This window comes from Schistocerca serialis, chromosome 1 (genome assembly GCF_023864345.2).
Source record: "Schistocerca serialis cubense isolate TAMUIC-IGC-003099 chromosome 1, iqSchSeri2.2, whole genome shotgun sequence".
Classification (NCBI taxonomy): Eukaryota; Metazoa; Arthropoda; class Insecta; order Orthoptera; family Acrididae; genus Schistocerca; species Schistocerca serialis.
In genome coordinates, this window is record NC_064638.1 from 173,626,278 (window position 1) to 173,651,919 (window position 25,642).

Genomic DNA, 25,642 nt, shown 5'->3' on the forward strand with positions numbered 1-25,642 from the left:
CGACACAGGCTTTTCAGATATGTCATTTGCTCCGACTCGCTGGTCCTTCAGAGCCTCTGTGTTCTGTACACTGTCCATCACTCTTGATGAAGCCACTGTGATATGTATGTGGGTTCCTCGTCATGTCGGTCTGATGGGAAACGAGGCTGCTGACACTGCTGCCAAGACTGCAGTCCTCCTACCTCGGTCTGCTAGTTCTTCCGTTCTCTCTGATGATCTCCGTGTTGCCACCTGTCAGCAGGTGGTGTCCCTTTGGCATCACCACTGGTCTTCCCTTCATGGGAACATGCTCCAGGGAATTAAACCTCCCGCAGCAGCTTGGCCAACCTCCTCTCTGCCCTCTTGCCAAGAGGAGATCATTTTAGCTAGTTTGCATATTGAGCACTATAATTTTAGCTGTCAACATTTGTTAAGTGCTGATCCCTCACCACTTTGTGCCCATTGTCATCAATGTTTGATGGTTCGCCATTTCCTAACGCAGTGCCCCTTTTTTTTTTACCCACTTACATAATTTATCTTTGCCATCTGAAGTATCGGCCATTTTAGCCATTGATGTGTGGACTTTCGACCGTGTTTTACTTTTTATCTGTCATAGCAATATTGTGAAGGACATTTAATCTTTAGTTCAGGACCTCTGTTGTCTCATCGCATATTTTATGGTCACTTCTCCAAGAGAAAGTCACTGTGTTTAGCTGTCTTTCCCTCCATCAATTGGGCTTGATTTGTAGCCACTTTTAACTCCTTTTTCGCCTTCATGTTCTTTGATTCTGACATGTGGAAGTATGACCTTAGTTATTTTTATACCCTGACACAAAACAAATTAAAGAAACTTTCAACTTTGGCAGAAGAAAACAGGGAATTGCAAATTAAATTGTTGGAGAAGAAGAAAGAAAAAAACATTAATAGGTGTAGCTATATTTTTATATTCCAATCTGCTTTGTATTATTTTTTGTCATACAGAATGTATTTTGTTGTGTGCTACTAGTAGTAATTTAGTGCCATATAAAACAGAAAATGTACTTCTGCCTATTTTTTCTGGTAGCAGTTAGTGTGAACCACATTTTAAAATATACTTTATTAAAAACAGAATGTACTAATCATACAAAGGAGGGCACTGGACAGCTGTGAGGATGGTAAAGACCAATAATTAAAAATTTTAAAAAAGTTCCTTAAATAGTGACTAAAATGTGTGTATTAAGAGTCAAGAGCCAGAGAAAATATATTTATTTAATGATGGAAAGTCAGAAAAGTTAGGGAAATCAATACCAAAATAAAAGTGTGAAGCAAATAATTTTGCAGATGATGCAGGTATCTGTTACAAAATGTTGTGTGAGGAAACCTGCACAAATATTGAGTCATTTATTAATAAAATTTCAAAGTAGTGCAACGATTGGCACCTTGGTTAAAATATTCAGAAATTTAAAATTGTGAACTTAACAAAATGCTAAAACATAATATCCTGTTGCTGTGAAGTCATTCATGACTGAGTCCTTGGATACAAAGTTCTTGGTTAACTTGACAGGTCAAATTTGGATAAAATCCCAGACTTAAATATCTTTTCCTGTGACAGGTTACAGTTCATTAAGGTACTGGGAAAATGCAGTCAATCTGGGAAGGAGATTGCTTACAAAACACTCCTGCAAACCATCGTAGAATATTGCTAGATTGTGTGGGCCCAAACCCCCCCCCCAAAAAAAAAAGAAGAGAGAGAGAAAAGGAAAATTCTAAACATGTGCAAAGAAGGGCAACATGAATGGTGACAGGTTTTTTGCCCCATGAGAGAGGATCGTAGAGATGCTGAAGAATATGAGCTGACAGTTCTTGAAGATAGATGCCAAATATGCCACAAATGTGGCTAATCTTTACAAAATCTCCAGAACAATATTAAATGAAGAAAGTTGGAATGTACTTCAGTCCTATAGGGACCACAGAGACAAGAATATGAGAACTAATTGTTCACAAAGAGGCATTCAGGCACACACCCTTCCCAGACTCCATATGCAAATGGTGTCGGAAGAACCCAAGTACATGGTACTGTTGGAAGTACCCTCTGCCATTCACTTCAGTTGTTTGCAGTGTAAGAATGTTAATGTAGAAGTTAGACTGCTTGTATCAGTTAATAGACATAACTACTATTACGTAGAATAGATTATAGTGCAGTTTGTATGAAAATGTCTTTTATTGCAGGATGTCTCTGTACATGAAATTGACCCTAGCTTAGAAGATTTAGTCCACTCTCTTCCAGACCATAAAGTTCCTTACATTGCTGTCAGGGGTGTTGTTAAAGCCCTTGGAAAGTCAATCAAAAGCTTAAATTCCCCTGACACATCTGGGGTAGTACAAAAACTTAGCATAAAGGAACATGTTGTATCAAGAACATCGGGAGGATTCTGGTAAGTAAAATTCTGTATACTCCTCAGTTTTTGTTGTGAATATACATTTTTATTTATTGATTTATTTAATGTTCCAGGTCAGATCATGAAAGGACAATACAAGAAGTGTACAACACAGTTCCTTTTGTTCTGCTGAAGGGTTCAACGCAGATTGAGGTCATTGATGCCTTAGATGCAGAAATCCTCGATCTCGAAACCATTTCAGATCACTTTGAGCCAAGTACATCCAGTATTGCAGAGCACCTTTGGGGTTTTTTCACTGGAGTTAGGCGAAGAGGTCTTCAAATTAGTGAGGAAATGCTTAGAGAGGGAGTACTGGTTACAGGAATAGGAGAGTTGTCAAGTGATAACAGTGAAACTGGCCTTAAACTTCAGCCGCCAGAGGATGGTAATCCATTTTTCATCACAGCTTTACCAATATCGTCTCTCATTCGTCGCATAGAATACCACAGGCGCACATACAGGTAAGATTCGTGGGTTTGAATTGTTGTTAACACTCTTATGTGAATGAAATTTTATTTATCAGTTCATTGTTGGCATTCCTTAGCTGTCCAGTTCTAATCACCACTGTACAGGGGGAGGGAAGGGTCACTAGTATTTTAGTGACACATGATCAGTACATCACAAAATTGCAAAGAGAATGAATTTTAACAAAAGTAAGGTAACATAGCTGATGTGTGTTGCTCCTAGAGGTTTATATTTAGTTACACAAATTGATTTTACCCTCTGTGTATCCTAAAAAACGGTTAAGTTTTACAGGGAGCTTTTATTACAAAAGTATATTTAAAAAATCAAGTATCCAAACATGTTACTGTAACTATCGAACTGTCGTGTGCAACTGGGAAGTCTTGAAAGAACCATGGGGTGGGATCGTCATAACGTTCTGCTCACTGTGATAACAAGCACGTCTGCTATGCTCCATGCAGCTGTGGCATGCAAAAGGAACTGTGACAACGCTGATTGGATATTGTTCAACACTAGTGAAGAAGAAATGAACAGTTTTCCTCACCACATTGGATTTATGATACATGGATGGTTCATAGATATTTTGTAGAGAGCAGCTCATAAAATTATTCCGAGATAAACTGTTCACAACCTCTGCCATAAATAACCTGTAAATAAATGGAAATGTCGTGTGGCTAGGGCCTCCCATCGGATAGACCGTTCGCCTGGTGCAGGTCTTTCGATTTGACGCCACTTCGGTGACCTGCGCGTCAAGGGGGATGAAATGATGATGATTAGGACAACACAACACCCAGTCCCTGAGCGGAGAAAATTTCCGACCCAGCCAGGAATCGAACCCGGGCCCTTAGGATTGACAGTCTGTCACGCTGACCACTCAGCTACCAGGGTGGACCATTTCCATTTTTTTACCTGTGATCTGGTGGTTCCTGAAATGATCTTGGGTTTATTGCTTTACAATGAGCAGCATCGTGATAATGTAGACAGCAGCTCAGACAGGTACCTAAGATACATAAATGTGTTGACACAGGGATCAATCAATTCTTGAAACAAGACACTATTACAATTGTGATAAAAATGATAACAAAACTAATTAGTATGTTGTTAATCCCACCATTTCGTAACATTGGAAAGGGGATATCTAGTAGTCAACAAACTGTATAATGTCGTGGAGAAAAACAGTTTGGTATTAATCCTGCTGTTGCCTCCTTATGTGGTTGATATCTCGTCATATTTCTTTTCTTTAATGTCACGTCTCTAATTTTTTTTATGTGGCAGCGTTATGAATAAAGAATAGTAGATAAATAACCTGCTGAAACATTTAGTGATACAGTAACAGTTACTGGCAATTTCCGGTGATTAAAATCAAATTTCAAGACCTCTCACTAGTAATGTGAATACACTCAATAAACCTCTCTTAAGTACTACTATGTTACCACTAGTGAACTGCAAACAAAAGTAGGCAATGGGGAAGATCAAGCAAGTGATTTTAAAAAAGTCTAAAAGGAAAATTTTAGAACTATGGGAAAGCAAACTAGGCAGGCAAATCACCTGCAAGGGCTCTGGGCAGATATACCAGATGAGAAGTGGAGTGTCTACCATCTCAAGGGAATGAAAAGCTTGCTAACAGAGATATGTAAGAACATACTGTTTCCAGATAGGTATAAATATATTACTCGGGAGGGGATCAAAGAACATTTCTAAAGACTGTATAGAGCACAACTATCTGATACTCCAAAAACAGCACAAACTACAAAATTGTATGTCACATCGAACACATGAAAGTATCTCTGTGTTGCGAGAACAAATATGTGAGGAAGAAATTTAAGATGTTGTAAAACGTTTGCCAGAATGCGGGAGTCCAGGAGCAGATGGTATTCTCTATGAATTTTATAAATCCCTTTTGTCAATTCTTGAGAAAGAGTTAATGGAAGTAGCAAGAGAGAAAGAGTAATATGGACACCTATTTTGAAAAAGAACCTGGACTATTGTACTTATTCCCAAGAAAACGATCCTACAAATAATAACAAATTTCAGGCCAATAATTGTTTTATGTGCAGACTCAAAAATAGTTTCTCGTGTATTAGCAGCAACATTAAAACAAACCGTTCCATACATCTTCGTACCTAGGAAAAGATTTATAGCTTACCTATCAAAAGTATTGTAGATGGAATTTGCTCCTTAAGAGATACAAACTCATGGAAATGTCAAGAACAAACACTTAAGCTACTGAACATTGATTTAGAGAAACCCATCAATAAAGTCAGCTATCAGTATCTAAGGAATATGCTAGAGCATTTCAGATTTCCACAGGCAACAATAGATTTATAGTTACCAAATCAATACCAAATTGTTTCCAAGGTGCAAATCAATGGATGTTTCACGCGAGCATTCCCAATCCAAAATTCTATCTGACAATTTTATCCCTTATCAGTGATACTGTTTGTGATATCTTTAGAACTATTCATCTGCTCAGTCAGCAGCTCAATACCAGGATAAGATGTTGGTCTACAATGATTCATTATGATTGTCTATGCTAATAATGTTACCATTATGAATGCAAACCACGAAACATCACAAAAGTATCAGATATATTGGATGATTAGAAAAAAGCAGCAGGGGCAATGATAACACAGCTCTTGAGACTAAATGGAAGTTCTCATCTCATGCCACATGCCTTCAATGAATGTGTTGAGGTGGAAGTGCTAGGAGTGAAATTAAGGAAAAACATAACTGTGTTAATTAAAGTCTGTCCCAAGGGGATTGTAGAAAAAGTGAGAGGTACCCTGATAGCAAATGATAGAAGAAAATTAAACAACAGTCAAAGTACTGAACGTGTAAACATACTGGCCCTATCCAAAATGTGGTATATTGCACAAATCATACCCATCGATAGAAAATACATAGCACGTCAAAAAGTACATAGGCTGGTTTGTTTGGAAAGGTGTGTTGTTTTGGGTAGCCAGGTATCAGCTGATGAAACTGCTGAATGAAGAAGCCTTAATAGATTGTGAGGAAAAATGTTCAGCCTTTGTAATGATAAATCTCATAAATACTCTGGGTGGGGTATCATGACAGGAGGATGCCAGCAAACTGCAACTTATGTTTTAGAGAAGACTGTCAATGTAACAGTCTATATGGCTAAGAAAATAATTGAAAACATTGGAAAAGAAAAAAACAATTGATGCCCTATAGCAAATCAATAAAACACAAAGACTTAAACCGGAAGACAGTATAGTCTGATTTTGCAGACAGATCCTGAAGTTCAAGATTGTAAACAGCAGTTTACATATTTATAAATGATTTAATCTCAACAACTGTGTGATGCCCTTTAATAAATCCAACTAGTCATCTGTACTACCAGTACAGTGGCATGGTTAACCCTGCCATACACTGAACAGTAAGTTTATGGAAGTTTAGATCAGCAGGACTGTTATCAACAGGTGTTAACAAAATAAACATCACGAAAATAATGTACATGGACATCAAAATGTTTCCAGCATCCAAGACAAGAACACTCACATTGTTTATAGATGGTCCAGTCAGAGTAATGTGACCGATTCCTGTGTTCAGTGTCATTGTGCAATAACCACTCACAGACTGTAGGTGGCAAGGCTAGCAGTGGTGGGTATATATTACACGTTGGGGAGGGGGGGGGGGGATGCTGAAAATAGCGCAGTCGTTGTTTTATTGTGGAAATGAAGTGATTTATCTAATGACCAAAAGGGCATGATTATTGGCTTTTGAGCCAAGGGTGAAAGCATTTCCAAAATGGCTAATTTAGTAAACTGTTCACATGCTAACATGCTTAAACTACACCATGTATGGCAAATAGGCACTATCTAAAACCAGTGCCAAGGCAACTGTGGTCCACCATGGACCAGAGATGACGGGTGAACAACAGTCATGTAGATTTTTTCGGACGAATAGATATTCTAACAATACCACCACTTGCAAAGTAGGTTAGAAATCAGATTAATAATGTTGCTCACGCAGCATATGTTCCCTTTATTGTGCAACAACAAAGTTATTGACTGTGGATGGTATCGTCAGAATGGAAATAATGAAGTCACTGTAAAAAAAGTCATTAATTTTGGCACTTATCTTGAATGGATTCCCACGTAGATTTCGTCGAAGTTGTTATGGCTCATCTTGTTGATTCTAGGGTGATTCCACTTTGACTGCTAGAAGGTCTAGATATGTATTTTAGCAATATTTGAAGACCCAGCAAATGCGTTTTTCAGGAAATTTTTGATGATCAAACAATCCCAGATCAGAACAATGGTATGGTAGAAATAATTTTTGACTTGGTGCTCATGATCCACATTTTTATTAAACTTCTTGTAAATTCACATATACTACTTCTTAATTGTCACATCATCAAGAAAACAGTTTTGTATCAATCTTCATATATTTAACTTCCACTTTAACCAAACACAAGACTTGACTGTTCTTTTACAAAGCGAAATAACAACTTAACTTCTGCAAAGTGAAACAAAGACTGCTCTGTGCGCATTCGCACCAAAACGGGTACAAGTAAGTCAAAGATTATGACAGTCTCACAGAAATGAATACACACAAGAACCATATCACTGTAATATATCAATACATCAGAGTACCTATACATTAATAAAACCAAATGTGAATATTGTCACAGAAATATGTCTGTTACTTCGCAGAAAAGTAGTAAGATATTACTGGTATCTAGAACTGGGGTTGGAGTGCCGTAATGGTTACGTAAATAAAGAACCATTACAATGTGCAATTCTTGAGTAACTGACTGCTCACATGAAACAAGGGGCTACAAACACTGCCTACTCAATGACCATTCAGGAAATGTTGCTGCATGTGGGCCTTACATAGCAGGTGCCCACTTCATGCACCTATGCTGACTTCTGTTCATTGGTGATGAAGGTTGGCAATTGGATGCCCTTGCAATGGGCATCCACAGAGTGGCAACAGGTGGCCTTTTCAGATGAAGCACGTTTTATGCTTCATTGGACACATGGACATTGCTGTGTATGGTGTAAAACATCTAAAAGGAAACACCCTGCAACAATTGTCAGAAGGATCCAGCCCAGAGGAGGGAGCGTTACGGTCTGGGGAATGTTTTCATAGCATCCCCTGGGTGAGCTCGTCATTCTTGAAGGCACAGTGGATCTACACGAATATGCATCCATTCTTGAGGACCATATCCACCCCTGCACACAGTTCGTTTTTCTTCAGCATGATGGCATCTGCCAGCAGGACAAGCAAAATATCACACAGCCGACACAGGATGAGTTTATCCTGCACCCCTTGCCACCAAACTCCCTGGATTGGATCACAAAATTGTAATTGCCACACTAAGAGTTGTGGCATCAATGGCATCCCTCTTGCATGGGTGGAATCTTACCTTTATAGCAGAGAGCAGAGGGTCTCATTAACAGACTGTGTCAAAGGCATGAAATTAACCTTGGAATGAGGGAACTCAATGTGAGATGCCACAGGGATTGCTACTGGGCCATCTCTAGTTCCTAACCTACATAAATGGTCTTCCAGTGACTTTGAAGAGCAGTTTATGTAATATTTTAAGTCCTTAATCTCACAAAGTCATGTTACGCTATTTCAAATCAGCAATAATGATGTGTTACATCTATGCTAGAACAATCAATAATAAGTAATAAAAGGAACAGAGTGGATGCAAGTGTCAAACTCAGCATGCTGGAACAATTCCATCAGTCAAATTAGGAAGGTATGGTCATGTGAAATGGTTGGAAGAAACCAGGATAGCCAAGAAATTCCTTGAAATTATTGGAAATGGGAAGTAATATGTTGAAGAGCCAAGGAGAAGATGGATTGACATTTCACCGAAAGTGATCTATGGGATAGGATCCATGAGGACTAGTTAAACAAAGATGAAAAAGTTGGAAGAGGCTTGTCACTAGCACCCAAGAAATGAGAGCTGTAACATGATCATGATGACGGTGATGACTTGTTAGCACCAGAAGTAGATATTAATGGCCATACACTAAATGAAACACATTGTGAAGAATTCTTTGGGGTCCAGTTGCATAACAAATGTAAATGGAGTCAACACATGATGGATAAACTAATCAAGAAGCTCAAACCAACATATTATGGCCTAATGAGCATCTCTCAGTGCGTTGACCTAAAGACAAGTGTTGGCTTATTTCGCATATTTAAACTGCTCTTGTGATATGGGATTATCTTCTTAGAAATTACATGTAAAATAAATTAAGTATTTATTTGTGGGAGGCAAGCAGTGACAATGTTGTGCAACTTAGATAACTGTATCTAATGCACAAGCTTTTTAAGGGTCTTGGAATTCTTACTCACTTCTCAGTGCATCTTCTCCTTGATGGTTTTTGTTGCTGATAGATATCAGCTTCAGTTGAAATTTAATTTACACAGTCATAGTATAAATCATGATAATTATTGCGTAGACTTTGCCTCCTTGTCTGGGGTTCAGAATGTAGTTTCATACTGAGGTGGGAAGATAGTCAACAAAGTCTCAAGCAACACTAAACATCTCAGGCAACACTAAACAAAAAATTGGGTATTCTTAGCAATTCAAAAGAAAAGTGAAAGCCTACCATCTTGGGCACTCTTTCTACAAATTATGTGAATATCTAGATTCAGGAACTGAAAAGTTCTGGACACTATCTGGTAAGTAGCAGTATTTGTCATAAAGCTGCTGTATAGTCATGTACTGCAAACAGATCCAGTATTTACAAATGTACCTACATATTTTCTTGGAAAAATACAATTGCAGTACTGTAGATATGAAGCTAATAATGTCAAATAACCTGTAGCACTACAGTATAACTTAGAAACCGGCAGCTGTTTTAAAAGATAGTAGATTTCGTTCTAATTGAATTATTTAAATTTAGATGGTATAAGCTTCAATTGTGTTAAACAGAATGCTGATAATTTATTGTTAATACAGTATACAGATTTTGCGTGTATGATTCTTTGTAACTTTTTAGTGTATACTTTGATCTGATTTGCAGAGAAGTTTTGATTAAAGTTATTTCACATTAGCAACCATCCTAGACTTTTACATATATACACTCAAACAACTGTGAACCACGGAGGAATTATACGAATGGGGCAGAAATCAGCGGATGTAATGTACATGTACTACAATTTCAGAAAAATTGGATGATTTATTCAAGAGAAAGAACTTCACAAATTGAGCAAATCAATAATGTGTTGGTCATCTCTGGCCCTTATGCAAGCACTTGGTTTGGCATTGATAGTTATTAGACGTTCCCCTGATGGATACCGTGTCAAATTATGTCCAATTGGTGCATTAGATCATCCAATTTTCGAAGTTGTTGGAGTGCCCTGCCCATAATGCTCCAAATGTTCTCAATTGGGGAGAGATCCTGCGACCTTGCTGTCCAAGGTGGGGTTTGGCAAGCACAAAGACAAGCAGTAGAAACTGTGCGTGGCTGGGTAATACTTTTTTAAATGTAAGCCCAGGATGGCTTGCCATGTAGGGCAATAAAATGTGGTGTAGAATATCATCGACATACAGCTGCACTGTAAGGGTGCTGCAGATGACACCCAAGGGCATCCAGCTGCATAAAGAAATGGCACCCCAGACCATCGCTCCTTGTTGTCAGGCTGTATGGTGGGCGACAAGTCAGGTTGGTATCCCACCTCTGTCCAGAGTGTCTGCAGAAGCTTTTTCACTGGTAATCAGGACTCAGTTTGAAGCAGGACTCTTCACTGAAGGCAACTGCAGTGAATAAGATTCTGAACCAAAGACATGTTTGAAGATGCCCCAGACAGCGGTGGTACACCAGTCTGACTGTCGCCAACCATACTGTCTGACAACCTAGAGTGATTGTCTGGGGAGCCATTTCTTTTAATACCAGGACCCCTTTGGCTGTCATCCTTGTCACCTTTACAGCACAGTGGTACATCAAGGATATTGTACACCCTGTTTTGTTGCCCTTCATGTCAAGCCATCCTGGGCTTACATTTCATCAAGACAGTGCCTGCCCACACACTGCAAGAGCTTCTCTCCTTGTATTTGTGCTTACCAATTACTACCTTGCCCAGCAAGGTTGCTGGATCTCTCCCCAATTGAGAACATTTGGAGGATTATGGGCAAGGCCCTTTGACAGTCTCTGAAGCTTGGCAATTTAACACATCAGTTGAATGGAATTTGGCATGATATTCATCAGGATGACATCCAACAACACTACCAATCAGTGGCAAGCCGAATAACTGCTTGCATAAGGGTGAGAAGGGACCAATATTTTATCGACTTGCTCAATTTGTGAAGCTCTTTCTCATGAGTAATCATCCAATTTTTCTGAAACTGTAATCATTTGTTTGTCTGTACAAGTACATCACCTCTTCTGATTTGTCCTATTTGGGTAATTCCTTCGTGGTGCATCAGTTTTTTTCCCTCCTCAGGGTGTATTTACTTTCACTTATGACAGAATTACAAAAGCTGACCAACATTTAAAAAACATCATTTGTTTATTTCTTGGTAAAGTGTTGCATTCACTAACTACAAAATTTACAACTTCATATGTAGTGAAAATTTTACTTTTATTTGTGTGATCAGTAGCCTATTTTGAAAATTGATGAAATCAGAAAATTCTCAGGTCTTAACCTTTACTTTCAAAACTACATTTGGAAAATATTTATTAATCCATTTTTAAATATACTTTTTGCACCATAATTACTTTAATTTGTTTCGGTAACAATTCTCTGAACATCTTGTCTGTTCCACAGGAATCTCTCATTTGTATTTGGTATCATAGGACTGGCACTGGTAGGATACTTCACTTACTGTTTACTGAAGCAACGTGCACGGGGCCTGCAAGAGGAAAATTAAAAAATTCTCGGATATTACACATTACTTTTGTCACTACATATGAGAACTATTTTTTTAAGTCCACATTAAAATATATTCTTTACTCCATAATCACTTTAATTCGTTTTCGTAACAATTCTCTAAACATCTTGTCTGCTCCACAGGATTCTCTCAGTTGTGTTTGGTATCATAGGACTGGCAATAGTAGGTCACTTGACTTACCGTTTGATGAAGCAACGTGCGCGGCGCCTACAAGAGGAGGAATTGCATCGGAAATTGGAGGAAATGCGAAGAGAAAGACGACAGCAGATGCGTGATGCGAATGTCCCAGAGGGCCAAGAGTGTATAGTTTGTCGCACAAATCCTCGTGAAATTATACTACTTCCTTGTGGTCATGTTTGTTTATGTGAAACCTGTGGACAGAACATCCACAACACATGTCCTGTGTGCAGAAACCACTTTGAGCGCAAAGCACCTGTATATTTGTCATAGATTTATAAAAGTATGAATCTTGTCAATGTTGTGTAAAGATTCTGGGAGTCAGTGAATTATTTGTGAAATTGTGATTTTATAACAGGTGTTAATGCCTCATTTGTAAAAGGTGGTTTCTTTCTAAATTATTTGCATGTGTTCTTGGAAAAAGGAATACATTTTAACTGTGTTATAGAAACAAAAGTACTGCTTGTGATAATAGATGATATAATGATAAAATAAATGATAACTACTTCTTTTTATTCATTTTCCCTTTTTCAGTGGTAGTTGTCTTGTACACAAGCAATAGTTAAGACACTGGACTTATATTTTGTAGGATGGTGGTTTGAAACCAGGTCTGGCCATACATATTTAGGTAGTCTGAATTTTTTACGTAAACTGCGTAAGGCAAATGTTGCAGTGGTTTCTGTGAAATGACACAGCTGTTTTCCTTCCCCTGTCTGAGCTGGTGTGCTAACGAACTCATCAGTGGAACCATGTTTGATATAAATTTTACCCTCCACTTTGCATTACCCAGTTAGTTTTCTGCCTTGTTTGTCATACCCCAAGTCAAGTTAGCTTAAATCTCAGCATAACACCACACCCAGTGTCCTCACTTATTTGTTGGATGTATTCCAACCTCTCTCTCTCTCTCTCTCTCTCTCTCTCTCTGTGTGTGTGTGTGTGTGTGTGTGTGTGTGTGTGTGTGTGTGTGTGTGTGTTACAGTTTTGACCTCTGTGACTATTTAGTACCGTGGAAGTTGCTCCCTTGTATCGTAACAGTTTTGTTATTATCCTGGCCCTATATCTGTTTGGTGTTTTCCACATATTCCTTTCCTGTTCTGGGGAGAAATGCTTCAGTTTATATCTTACCAGTACATTTACACAGCCTTTGTTGGAAAAAGAAAGATAAACTCATACCATTCATTCACATAAGCAAGCACATCTCATGCAACACGACTGTCATCTCCAACAGCTCGCACCAGAATGCAACTATCACGTTGATGGCCAACTGGGTCCTCCCCTCCACCACCAGCTCTTCTGAACTCGGTTACATACTGCCCCCACACTCACCACCCAACAGTTTCCACCCACTCTGCCCTATCACCTCCTTCCCATTTTCGTCTCCTACTCTCTTTGTATGCCACCCTCTGCCAACACACCAGCCTATCTTTCTCCACTCTTCTCCTTTCTTGCTCCATTTTCCGCAGCTCCACTTGTTTTTCTGAAGAAGGCTGTGGGTGAAAGCTTATGTGTAAGTGTCTTTCGATTGTGCCTGTCTGCAATTTACCATGGCATCTTTATCCTGCAATATTCCAGTCTGGAGTCTCCATTGTTTAGTCTTATCAGCACATATAATTTTCAGCATCTTTCTGCAACATCACATCACAGTTGTTTCGATTTTCACATAGTCCATAATTAACTTGCGTACAACACTATGCTTCAGATGTACATTCTCAGAAACTTCTTTCTCTACCTAAGGTACCATTAATTTGCTTTTGATGAGGAATGATATCTTCCCATGTGCTGCTTTACTTTTTATTCGTCTTTGCTTTGTCCGTCACTCACTGTTTTGTTCCCGAGGTACAGGAATCTATTTTGTAGCAGCGTCATCAGTAAATATTATCATTGTATCGTCATTTCACCCTGAATTTTAATTCATTTATGCTCCTTTATTTTACTTTATTTTATTTCCTTCATTATTTCTTCGATATACAGGTTGAGCTGTAAAGAAGTAAGATCGCATCCCTTCCGTATGCCATTTTTAATCAGAGCACTCCCCTTTGTCTTTCTTACTGTTCCATCTTGGTTCTTACACATTTTGTATATTGTCCATCTTTCTGTATAGAATATACCTACTTTTCTGATGATTTCAAACATCTTGCACAATTTTATGTCATCAGATGCTTTTTATAGGTCGTCAAGCTCTATGAAGTGAAGTGTCCCGATTTTCTTCAGTCTTGCTTCCATTATTGACTGTAATGTCCTTGGTTTTCTTCTTCATTCTTTTTGCATTATTCAGATTATTATGATTGACGAAAGAAGGAAACCAGATTTCCACGAAAAGAAAACTATATAGCAAGGTACCTCACTTAGGAATGTGGTCTGCCACATAGCTGTCATCGTTATTAGTGAAATTTTGTTATTGTTGATACGTATTGTACGAATAAAGTAAGTCAGGTATCAACTTCAACTATATGGTATTCTCATTCGTAATGCTTTTTAGTAGTGCCATATGCTTTATTGGAATGTAGACCCACAAAATTCCGTTTTGGACTATTTATTGCCAATGTAAATTCATCTAAAGGTGGTCAAGAAAATGGAGTAGCTACTGATGTACCAACATTTAATGGGGAGGGTGGGGGCTCTGAATTCAGATTTTGCTGTAATTGTCTTGGACCCAGTTCACATGAAGAATATTCGAAAACTGTGTGATGAAACTCTCAAAATTGGCACTGAAGGGTTTGTGAAATAGGTGGTGATGCTGGAATACTAGAACAAAGAGTAAGTATGAAATATTTTACAGGAGGAAATAAGTCTGAGAGAGCTTTTTTGTGAGATGGGTACCACATTTTCGGAAGAAAAACAATGCAAAAACAAATTTATCAGCAGTGTTTGGATTATATTTAATAAATTTTGCTGTTTTCTTTTAACCAGTTTCTTACTGTTGGTAAGGTGGGGGGGATATTCTTTCACATCAGAAATAAAATAGCTGTTAGTCACTTTGCACCAGAAATTAGACTGTTTTGATTCCCTGAACCTGAAAGGTATGGCAAGATTTTTCAGGGTGTTAAATGGATCTTCTTCTTGTCTGCTTTACAAAAAGTGAAATAGTAAGTGGCAAATGCCTTTAAGACTTAGGTTCAATGGAAGAAAAAAAATGTATGATTAGTGGCTTGGTTTGCAAAAGGCAACAAAAAATCATTCTACTTCATGTCCAAGCACCTATCAACAAAGGTACTTTGGAATGTGGCAAAACTGAAATATTTGCGTGAAATCTTGGGATACCTCATAATATTGTGTCGGAAGGATTTTGTGCATGAACTGACGTCTTGATTATATTCCTGTCAGGCAATTTGGGTGGCCATATCATTCACTCATATTTCCAGAATGTTCTTCAAACCAATCATGAACGATTGTTTCCCAGTGTCATGACGTGCAAAGGCACTTGCATTGGTTGTCTGCTGCCATAGCCCATAACGCCAATTTTCAGTGCACTCTCCTAATGGATACGTTTGCGTACATCCAACATTGATTTCTGTGGTTATTTCATGCAGTGTTGCATGCTTGTTACACTGACAAATCTACGGAAACGCTGCTGCTCTGTCATTAAGTTAAGACCGTCCCCTCTGCATTGTCCGTGGTGAAAGGTAGTACCTGAAATTTGGTATTCTCGGCACACTCGTAACACTGTGAGTCCCAGAATATTTAATTCCCTAATAATTTCCAAAATGGAATGTCTCGTGATTCTAGCTCCAACTGCTATTCTGCATTAAGAGTCTCTTAATTCCCATCATGTGGCCATAATCATGTCTGAAACCTTTTCACATGTATCACCTGGGTACAAATGATAATTGTGCCAATGCACTGCCCTTTTATACCTTGTGTAAACGATAATGCCGCCACCTGTACATATGCATATTGCTGTCCGATGACTTGTCACCTCAGTATAAAGTATGAATTGTTGGAACATTCATCTCATTAATTGGATTTGGCAGCATAATGGAATGGTCATGTGAAAGCAAAAGTAAGTGTGCGCGTGTGGTTTTTTTTTTGGGGGGGGGATAGGGGACGTGTGTGGTCACTCTGTTTCTGTTGCGGTATTAAGGATTATTTTCTGAGCAGATGTGCTCAATTTACATCAATAAATAGCTAATTATCATTTTGGGACCAAGAATTTGGCAACACAAAGCATCACAGTTCTACAAAAAATCAATTAGCGATGGCTGTGTATGTAATATGTATCCAGAACAAATTGTTCACTCTCTATTATTTTATGCTAGATTGAATCTCCAACACCAGACTCTTGCCTTTCTCTGGTAATGAACTAACTGAAATATTCAGGCGACTAACAACCCACAGCTTCAGTTATGCCAGCACCTCTGTTCTACTTTTGAAATTCTGAAGGAGATCTGGCTACCTTATCAGACTAGTGCTTTATTTCTGTGAGATATAAAATGTTGAAGAGAGGTAATGAAGCAAAAATATTGTGGGCCTGTCTGGACCACAATCTCAGCCTAAATAGTTTTGAGACCATTGTGAAAAATTGAATTTGACGGAGCACTGAAAGACCTAAGTTGAAACAAGGCCCTGGGAGTAAACAACATTCCATTAGAACTACTGATAGCCTTGGGAGGGCTGGCCTTGACAAAACTCTAGCATCCATGAAGAATATAATAATTCCAATTCCAAAGAAAGCAGCTGTTGACAGGTGTGAAATACTGACCCTACGACTTACCTTAGAAGATAGGTTAAGGAAGGGCAAACCTATGTTTCTAGCATTTGTAGTCTAGAGAAAGCTTTTGGCAATGTTGACTGGAATACTGTCTTTCAAATTCTGGAAGGTGGCAGGGACCAAATACAGGAAGCAAAAGGCTATTTACAATTTGTACAGAAACCAGATGGCAGTTACGAGAGCCGAGGGGCACGATAGGGAAGCAGTGGTTGGGAAGTGAGTGAGACAGGGTTGTAGCCTATCCCTGATGTTATTCAATCTGTATATTGAGAAAGCATTAACGGAAACAAAAGAAAAATTTGGAGTAGGAATTAAAATCCATGGAGAAGAAATAAAATCTTTGAGGTTTGTCGATTACATTGTAATTCTGTCAAAGACAGCAAAGGACCTGGAAGAGCAGTTGAAAGGAATGGACAGTGTCTTGAAAGGAGGATATAAGGTGAACATCAACAAAAGCAAAATGAGGATAATGGAATGTAGTCTAATTAAATCAGGTGATGCTGAGGGAATTATATTAGGAAATGAGACACTTAAAGTAGTAGATGAGTTCTGGTATTTGGGGAGCAAAATAACAGATGATTGTTGAAGTAGAGAGGGTAGAAAATGTAGTCTAGCAATGGTAAGAAAAGCGTTTCTGAAGGAGAGAAATTTCTTAACTTCAAGTATAGATTTATTTGTCAGGAAGCCTTTTCTAAAAGTATGTGTATGGAGTGTAGGCATGTATGGATGTGAAACATGGACGATAAATAGTTTAGACAAGAAGAGAATAGAAGCTTTTTAATTGTGGTGCTACAGAAGAATGCTGAAGATTAGATGGGTAGATCACGTAACTAATGAGGAGGCACTGAATATAATTGGGGAGAAGAGGAATTTGTGGCATAACATGACTAGAAGGAGGGATCGGTTGGTAGGACATGTTCTGAGACATCAAGGGATCACCAGTTCAGTGTTGGAGGGAAGAGTGGAGGGTAAAAATTGTAGAGGGAGACCAAGAGATGAATACCTTAAGCAGATTCAGAAGGATGTAGGGTGCAGTAGTTACTTGGAGATGAAGAAACTTGCACAGGATACAGTAGCATGGAGATCTGCATCAAACCAGTCTCTGGACTGAAGATCACAACAACAGTGAAAAATTGCTGACTAGTGACCAGCATAGTAGTACTCATGCCAGTTTACCATATGCTGCAGATTGAGATGTTATCTCTGTTCTTCTGTTAAAGTTGATTGTCTTTTTTAATCAAGTATTTGCTACAGCATTGTTCTATCAATATAGCTAATACCAATGCTATAGCAAGAACAAATGCAATTTATGAACCATAGCACTGTGTAGAGAAACACATAAGATACAATGAAGTACAGATTGTGTGTAGCACTGAACACATTGACTGGACAACAGTAATATAGGTTACAGAATAGGCCAAGCACTTATTAGCGATCATTTAAATAATACTATTTCTTTGTTGGCTCACCAGAGCACGCCAGGGGCAGACCAGATGGCCCCTATAAGCAGGGCCATGAACTGCATGGATACGTGATCTCTGAAACTGCGTGCGTCATGTGTTCAGATACATCACTCCTCTCTCCCAGGGGTGGGATAACCACATACATACATAAAAACACTAGGCACAGAAAAGTACATGATACAGAAAAAAAAGCACTGATATCCTGAGCAGTGAGATTATGAGTTACAGAAAACATCGATGATTACGTTGATGCCCATGGCAGCGTTGATGCCCATTTCGTTGCGCAATGATGGCAGCTGCTGCAGTGTGTGACGGGCAGACGCAGGACCATCTGTTGTTGAACACGGAGTGCAAGTGGCGATAAGCCACGTAATGTGCCCATCTATGCCCGGCCAGAACACATGGTGGCGGGCCAAAGCTTTGGTATGAGACATCCTCGAATGACTGACAGCAGAAGTCACAGTACATTACAGCATAAGGAAGCTGGAATCACAACCCGGAGAGCAGCATTCTAGTAGCTAACAAAAGAATTCTGTCAAACACAGAAAGGCAGTGATGGAGGGAAAAGTAATTACACAAGGGATCTGAGGCACATCTGGGGGCTTTTCCTGTTAACAGTGCTGCACAAAAGAGGACCCAATTAAGTACAGGATCTACAGTGGCGTCTGGTACTTTCATGGGACTAGTGATGGGAAACCCATCAATTGCATTCTGGTTCTCAGTGTGTAAATTGAAACAAAACAACTCTTCTGATTGAACGCCAGGTCCGGCCCGATCGGAAGGCAAGATAAGGCATTGGTGTTGACGTATAGCACCATGGGGCAGTAATGGATCTGGCAGTAGTAATGGGAGAGGAAGAGTGTCCACCACTGCAAACAGTGTGCTGGCTTGTCTGGCATAGAAGCCAAAGGGCTAAAAGGAGCAACCAACAGTTTGTGATCCGCGATTAAATGGAACTTAGAACCATACAAGAAGATGTGAAATTTCTTGAGGGCAAACACAATCGCTAAAGCCTCCTTTTCAATCTGAGAATACCACTGCTGAATGAGTATGCAACTTCACTCAGAAATGGCTGCAGATCCTTAACGGAGGTCAGCCATAGCAAAGCCACAAATGCATCAACATGGTGGTGCAACGGCTTGACCACTGTGTGAGAAACTTCAAAACCTAGATACTCAATTGAAGGCTGAAAAAATTTAGATTTGGCGAGATTGTGCTTGTGGCCCACAGACGACAGAAAACAGTCGGAGATTTCTAAGGTGGTCTTTGGTGTAAGAACCTGAAACAGTGGTATCGCCAAGGTAATTGATGCAGCTGGGTACAGAGGCTGTCAGCTGTTCTAAATATGCTGGAAAAACTGTGGGTCTGAAAATCTGTAGCACAACTGAACCCCAGGGAAAACAGAAAAACTCAGAGCAGAGGGGCTCTAGTTGCTGATACGGAATTTGATCTGACACTAAGTTTATCTCATGGACAATGGAGAAACTGAAAGGGTTTAACACATCTAACCCGAACAGGTCTGTGATATGGACATGATCCACAACAAGGCAGGTGATAGGGCGAACAGATGTAAAGGAGACAGCAGTGGAGAACTGACCTAGGATCGGAATCTGCTGTTTATTGTAGCCAACCAACTTCCATGAAACCTGTGTGAGGGAAGCCAAGACCACATACATTCGTGCATTTACTTAAGTCACTGCGGCTCATGTGTCTGCTTGCATTTTTAGAGATTTATTAAACACATGCAAGTCAATAACCAATTTGTTCAGGAGAACCGTCATTTTAGAGATACAGTTTATGTCCATTGGTACTACTGTGCCCACCATGTTCGAAGAGTATGACACACCAATGCAATGTGGCCTTCCTTTCAACACTTGTTACAAGCTGCCCAGCTCTTAGGGCAAGCAGCAAGCTTGTGTTGGACGAAGCAGTACAGTCGAGGCGGAAGAGGGGCACATGGCTGCTGCTGTGGCATGGCCTGTTGTTTCTCTGGCTGTAACAGACACTGTCCCATGTGATGCTGAGTCGAAGACTATCCTTCCTCCGCTTCAACATTTGAGGTTCCTCTTTTTCTTCTTCCTCCCTGTGCACTCCTTAAGGCTGCCCCTCTTGTCTGACATGTAGAAGGGGACTGGGTAACGCATAATTCCCAGCCACGGGTCGACAGGTAGAGTTCACACGTACCCCTAGTATAAGCCTGGCCTGCTTGAGCTGTTGCAGTCCCAAATTGCCGATTGGTCCTTCTGTCAGGAGTCGAGAGGTGTGACCTGATGTGTGAACAGTCACCGAAAGTGGGAGGGGGGGAGCATGCCATTGAAGATGCTAGCAATCTTCGCAGCAAGCCAATCCTCACCTTCTGAACCTACGTCTACTTAATGGAAACTAAATGAAGTTAACTATTCGAAAACTCTCCCAGCTGCACCTCAGTTCCTTGTGATTTTGCATGACAGCCAGTCTGACTGAGGGAGAAGTCCAAGCTTACCTCCCTGAACAGATCGTCACTGCAGTCCATCGGGTGATGAAAAAGGTTCATACATCCTCAGTGCGTACACATACTCTTTTTTTTTTTTCTCATGTTCGATAGGGTAGCGTTTCCATCAAAGATCAAAGCAGGCTACAAAGTCATCACACTTCGACCATACATTCCGAACCTGACACGCTGCTATCAGTAACAACCACACTAAACATCCCATCGAAACCCAGCCAAATGTGTTACTTGTGGTAGGGATGCTTATGAGGGCGACTACCCACCTCCTCCTCCCCTTTGTATTAATTGTAATAGCGACCATGCAGCCTCATCCTGATAATGTCCCATGTATCCCGATGAGCGGGCCGGCCGGGAGATCCGGGTGAAGGAAAAAGTGCCTTACCTTGTCACTTGCAAGTTGTTGGCTAGTTGAAAGCCCTGTGTTTTACCATGTGGCACTTACAGTACTGTTCTTGCTGCACCTCGCTCCACGAAGGACATGGCCATGCAGGTTTGCAGCCTCAAATTCAGCACCGCAGTTATAAAATTGACAAATGCCACAGTAGCATCCCCATGCCTTCTCCTCCAGCTGTGCAACAGGCCACCAAAGTTTTGCTTCCCATCGGACAGGTCAGAAGGAATACTCCCATGAAGACTTCTACGTCCCTCCAGCCAACAAACATCTTAATCTTCATCTGCCAAAGGCAAAGGCTCCAAGAAAGCAAACAAAGGCAAATGGTCTAGTCCTTTGCTGACTCGAAGATCCTCTTCAATGGTGTCTCCGTGTGATACCCCCATCTGCCCGACCTCTTTGTCGTCGGTGAGCACTGCTATCCATTTTTCTGCCCTGAGTTTCACAGGCTGACTGAGCAAGAATACAGATGTCTCTCTTCGAAGGATCGTAACTATCAGCCGCAGAGATGAGGAATTGCAGTATCTACTTGTTCCCTACCTTCTGGTCCTTTTTGCCTAGATCAACTCTCGCAATCTACTAACCAATGTGCAATGTTGATTTCAATGCACTGTTCTGTAGTTGACCACTTTGTCAACCCATGGCATGAACAGTTTTCTGTGGAAATGTCAGATTGGCTGTGTTTATTCAATTTGGAGAAAGCCTACGACACCATCTGGAGGACTGGTATCCTCCATACACTGCACATGTGGGGCTTCCATGGCTGCCTGCTCCATTTCCTTCAGGTATTTTTAAAAGACAGAGTTTTCAAGCTACATGTGGGTCTGCCTTGTCGGACACCTTTATCCAGGAAAACAGTGTGGCCCAGGATTCCATCCTGAACATCGTCCTCTTTACTGTCATCATTAATCCTCTTATGGCCCATCTCCTGCTGCATATCTCTGGCTCCCTTTTCGTTAACGATTTTGCGATCTATTGCAGTTCTCCGTGGACTTGTCTTCTTGAGATGTCTGTCATCTTTACTTGTGGAGCGACGTCAATGGCTTTTGCTTTTCCACTGCCGAAACTGTTTTTATTAATATCTTGTGGTGTAATGGGTTTGTTCCACCGTCTTTACATCGTTGGGCCCGTTGTTCTTCCATTCACTGAACCTAGGAAATTCCTGGCGCTCATAATAAGAAACTTTCTTGGTCCTCCTTGTATCTTACCTGGCCACCCACTGTACGCAGTCTGTCAGTGTCCTGTGTGTCCTCAGCAGTACTTCCTGGGGAGCGGATCGGAGTACCATCTTCCATGTATACCATTCGAAAAAAGACTATGGGTGTTTCATCTATGCATCTGCACATCTGTCTGTCTTATGCCATCTAAATACAATCCACCGTGTGGCCGCTGGTGCCTTTTACACTAGTCTGGTTGAGTGTCGCTATGCAGAAGCTGCTGAGCTACTGCTGCCATACTGACATGATGTTCTCCTCAGTGGATGCACATGCGTTTGCCATGTCTGGCCACCCATACTACACCTCCTCCTTCGATGACTCCCTTGCCCCTCTTTTCTGCTACCTCCTGGACTTCACTTTTGGCTATCATTCTGGCAGCTTAACTTCATATTACCTCCCACTTTCCCAATGAGTGGGAACTGTTCACCACCTTGGCTTCATGCGGCTGCCTGTGTTCACCTTGGACTTCATTCACTTCCTAAGGACACTACTACAGATTCACTGTATCACCGCAAGTTTCTCGACCTTCACATGGAACTTAGCGACAGTACCTTTGTGTGCACTGATGGCTCTCATACTGACCATGGTGTCAGGTGTGCCTTCATCATTGGCATCAACCAGTTTCGGTATCGTCTTCCAGAACACTGCTCAGTATTTACAGTGGAGCTCTTTGCCCTGTATCAGGCCACACAGTACATCTGGCAACACAGGCTTTTCAATTGTGTCATTTGCTCCGTCTCTCTCTGTGCCTTCTTGATGGAGCCACTGTGATATTTATGTAGGTCCCTGGTCACATCAGTCTTGATAGGAAACAAAGCTGTTGATGCTGCTGACGAGGCTCTAGTCGTCCTACCTTGGCCCGTTAGTTATTCCATTCCTTCCAATGATCTGTGTGTTGCCACCTGTCAGCATGTGGTGCCCCTTTAGCATCACCACTGGTCTTCCTTTCATGGGAACAAATTCAAGGGAATTAAATGTTTCCCAGCTGCTCGGCCAACCTGCTCTCTGCCCTCTCACCACAAGATCATTTTAACTAGGTTACATATTGGGGACTGTCATTTTAGCCATCACCATTTGTTAAGTGGTGATCCCCCACCACTTTGTGCTCATTGCCATTAGTTCTTGATGGTTCACCATTTTCTCTCCAAATGCCCTTTTTTTAACCACTTATGTTCAAATTTATGTTTTCCATCTGAGTTATTGGCTGTTTTAGTGAACAATGCATGGCCTGCCGACCACATTTTACTTTTTATCCACTGTAGCAATACCGTGAAGGACATTTAATCTTTAGTTCAGAACCTCCACTGTTTCTATGACATATTTTATGGATCTTTCTCGAAGAGAAAGTCCTTGTTATTAGCTGTCTTTTCTTCTGTCGAATGAACTTAATGTGTAGTCGCTTTTAACTCCTTTTTCGTCTTAATACTTCTACGGCTCTGAAACGACCGCATTTGACCTTAGTTGGTTTCACGCCCTAAAACAAAATGAAACAAAACAATTGCCCATAAGCGTGGGATTCTCACAATGAAGTGCTTTCTCATGGACTGTCCTGTCCTGGGGCAGATGGATAATGTCATGCACCACGTTATCAGTGTAGGATTTGTGATGGATACAAGTGGCAAATTTACGACGACAGCTCAACCCTGTAATTCTGCAGCCTGGGCTTTGTAAGATTGACAACGGTATAATTCTACATGTGTTTCAGGGACACGTATCCTGTCACAGTAGTAGGTTGAGAGAAGCTTGCACATTTCATCAAATGATAAGTTGGCCAGTTCTTGCAAAGGTGCAAGTTGGCACAACAAGTGATTAATGCACAGTAAAACCCAGGAAGTAAAGAGAGCCCTACATAGGTTTGCACCATCTCCACAGAAAATGAGGAAATGTTGATGTAACTCTCTTCTAGGAGTCCCAATCTTCAGTTGATTCATCGTATGCCAGAAAAGGCGACGGTTGCACTGATGGGAGAGTAGCCTGCCACGAACATGCAGACGCCATTTGATTTAGAGTGATGGCAAGAGCTTGTTGTTCTGCGAAAGCTCACTGCTGAGCAATGAGGGGGCAGAAGCAAAGATTCGTGTGAAGTCATTCTAGGAGCGCTCTCAACATACAACCTTGAGCAGTTGGTTATAAAACCAACTCGAGATGGGAACATATTGGATATCTTGGCGACAAACAGACCTGATCTTTTTGGGGAAGTTAATCTAGAAGAAGGTATTAGTGGCCATAGCATCGTTGTGGCTTCTATGTCAGTGGAAGCTGCAAAAAAAAAAAGGCGTAGAGTTTTCTTGTTTGGGAAAGCAAATAAAAGTGTCATTAATGAATATCTTCATAGTCAACTCCAAGCATTCACCGCAGGACACAAAGATATGGAACATCTTAGGTCAGAATTTAAAGGTATTGTCCACCATGTGCTAGAGAAGTATGTGCCTAGCAAAAGTATAGGGGAGGGAAAGGAACCACCTTGGTACAATAAACATATTATGAAGTTGCTGAGAAAGCAGAGAATTTTTCAGTCGTTTTAAACGTAGTCACTGCCCCGCTGACAAACAGAAATCATGTGAAATGAAAGCAGCTGTCAGAAGGACAATGAGAGACTCTTTTTAACAAATTTGAAAGCAATATTTTATCTGCAGATTCTAAAAATAACCCCAAAAAATTTTGGTCATACGTAAAATCTGTGAACGCTACAAATAATTCAATAACTTCTCTTGCTGACAGTACGGGTAATGTAACTGATGATGATAAACAGAAGGCCGAAATTCTAAACCTAGCTTTCAAAAACTCGTTTATGATTCCCCCTTTGAATTATCGAACAAACGAAAGGCTTGCTGACATAGTGTTTTGTGTATCTGGGATTGTAAAACAGTTAAGATCCTTAGATGACAGAAAGGCATCTGGCCCAGACGGTATCCCCGTTAGATTTTATGTTGACTATGCTACAAATATAGCACCATTCTTATCCATCATCTATCAGAGATCATTGGAACGGCAGAAAGTTCCACAGGACGAAGAAGGCCCAGGTCTTAGCAATCTATAAAAAGGGTAGAAAATCGGACGCACATAATTACCAGCCACTTTTACTAACATTGATTTGTTGTAGAATCATGGAACATATTTTGTATTCAGACATAATGACCTTTCTAGCCTCTGAGAAGCTCATCTGCAGAAACCAGCATGGTTTTAGGAAACAGCGGTCATGCGAGACACAGCTGGCCCTCTTTGTGCATGATATACAACAGGCTCTAGATACCGGCTCCCAGGTTGATGCCATATTTCTCGGCTTTCGAAACACGTTCATCTCAGTTCCTCGCTGTCGCTTGCTACAAAAAGTGCGCACGTACGGTCTATCCAATGACATATGCATTTGGATAGAAAGTTTTCTAACAGACAGGGAGCAGTATGTCGTCCTGAATGGGGTTACTTCAGCAGAAACAAGAGTAACTTAAGGTGTGCTCCAGG

At 40.4% G+C, this 25,642-nt stretch overlaps 1 protein-coding gene across 1 annotated transcript in view; it reads left to right on the forward strand.

The window, feature by feature from the left end:
* The window catches only part of LOC126464990 (mitochondrial E3 ubiquitin protein ligase 1-like), a 36,799-nt gene extending 24,371 nt beyond the window's left edge, over window positions 1–12,428 (forward strand). Inside the window, exons 2-4 of the mRNA XM_050096273.1 lie at window positions 2,188–2,393; window positions 2,471–2,857; window positions 11,859–12,428. Coding sequence (XP_049952230.1) covers window positions 2,188–2,393; window positions 2,471–2,857; window positions 11,859–12,186 — 921 coding nt within the window. The 3' untranslated portion in view covers window positions 12,187–12,428. The remainder of the gene's footprint in view (window positions 1–2,187; window positions 2,394–2,470; window positions 2,858–11,858) is intronic.
* The last annotated feature ends 13,214 nt before the right edge of the window (window positions 12,429–25,642 follow it).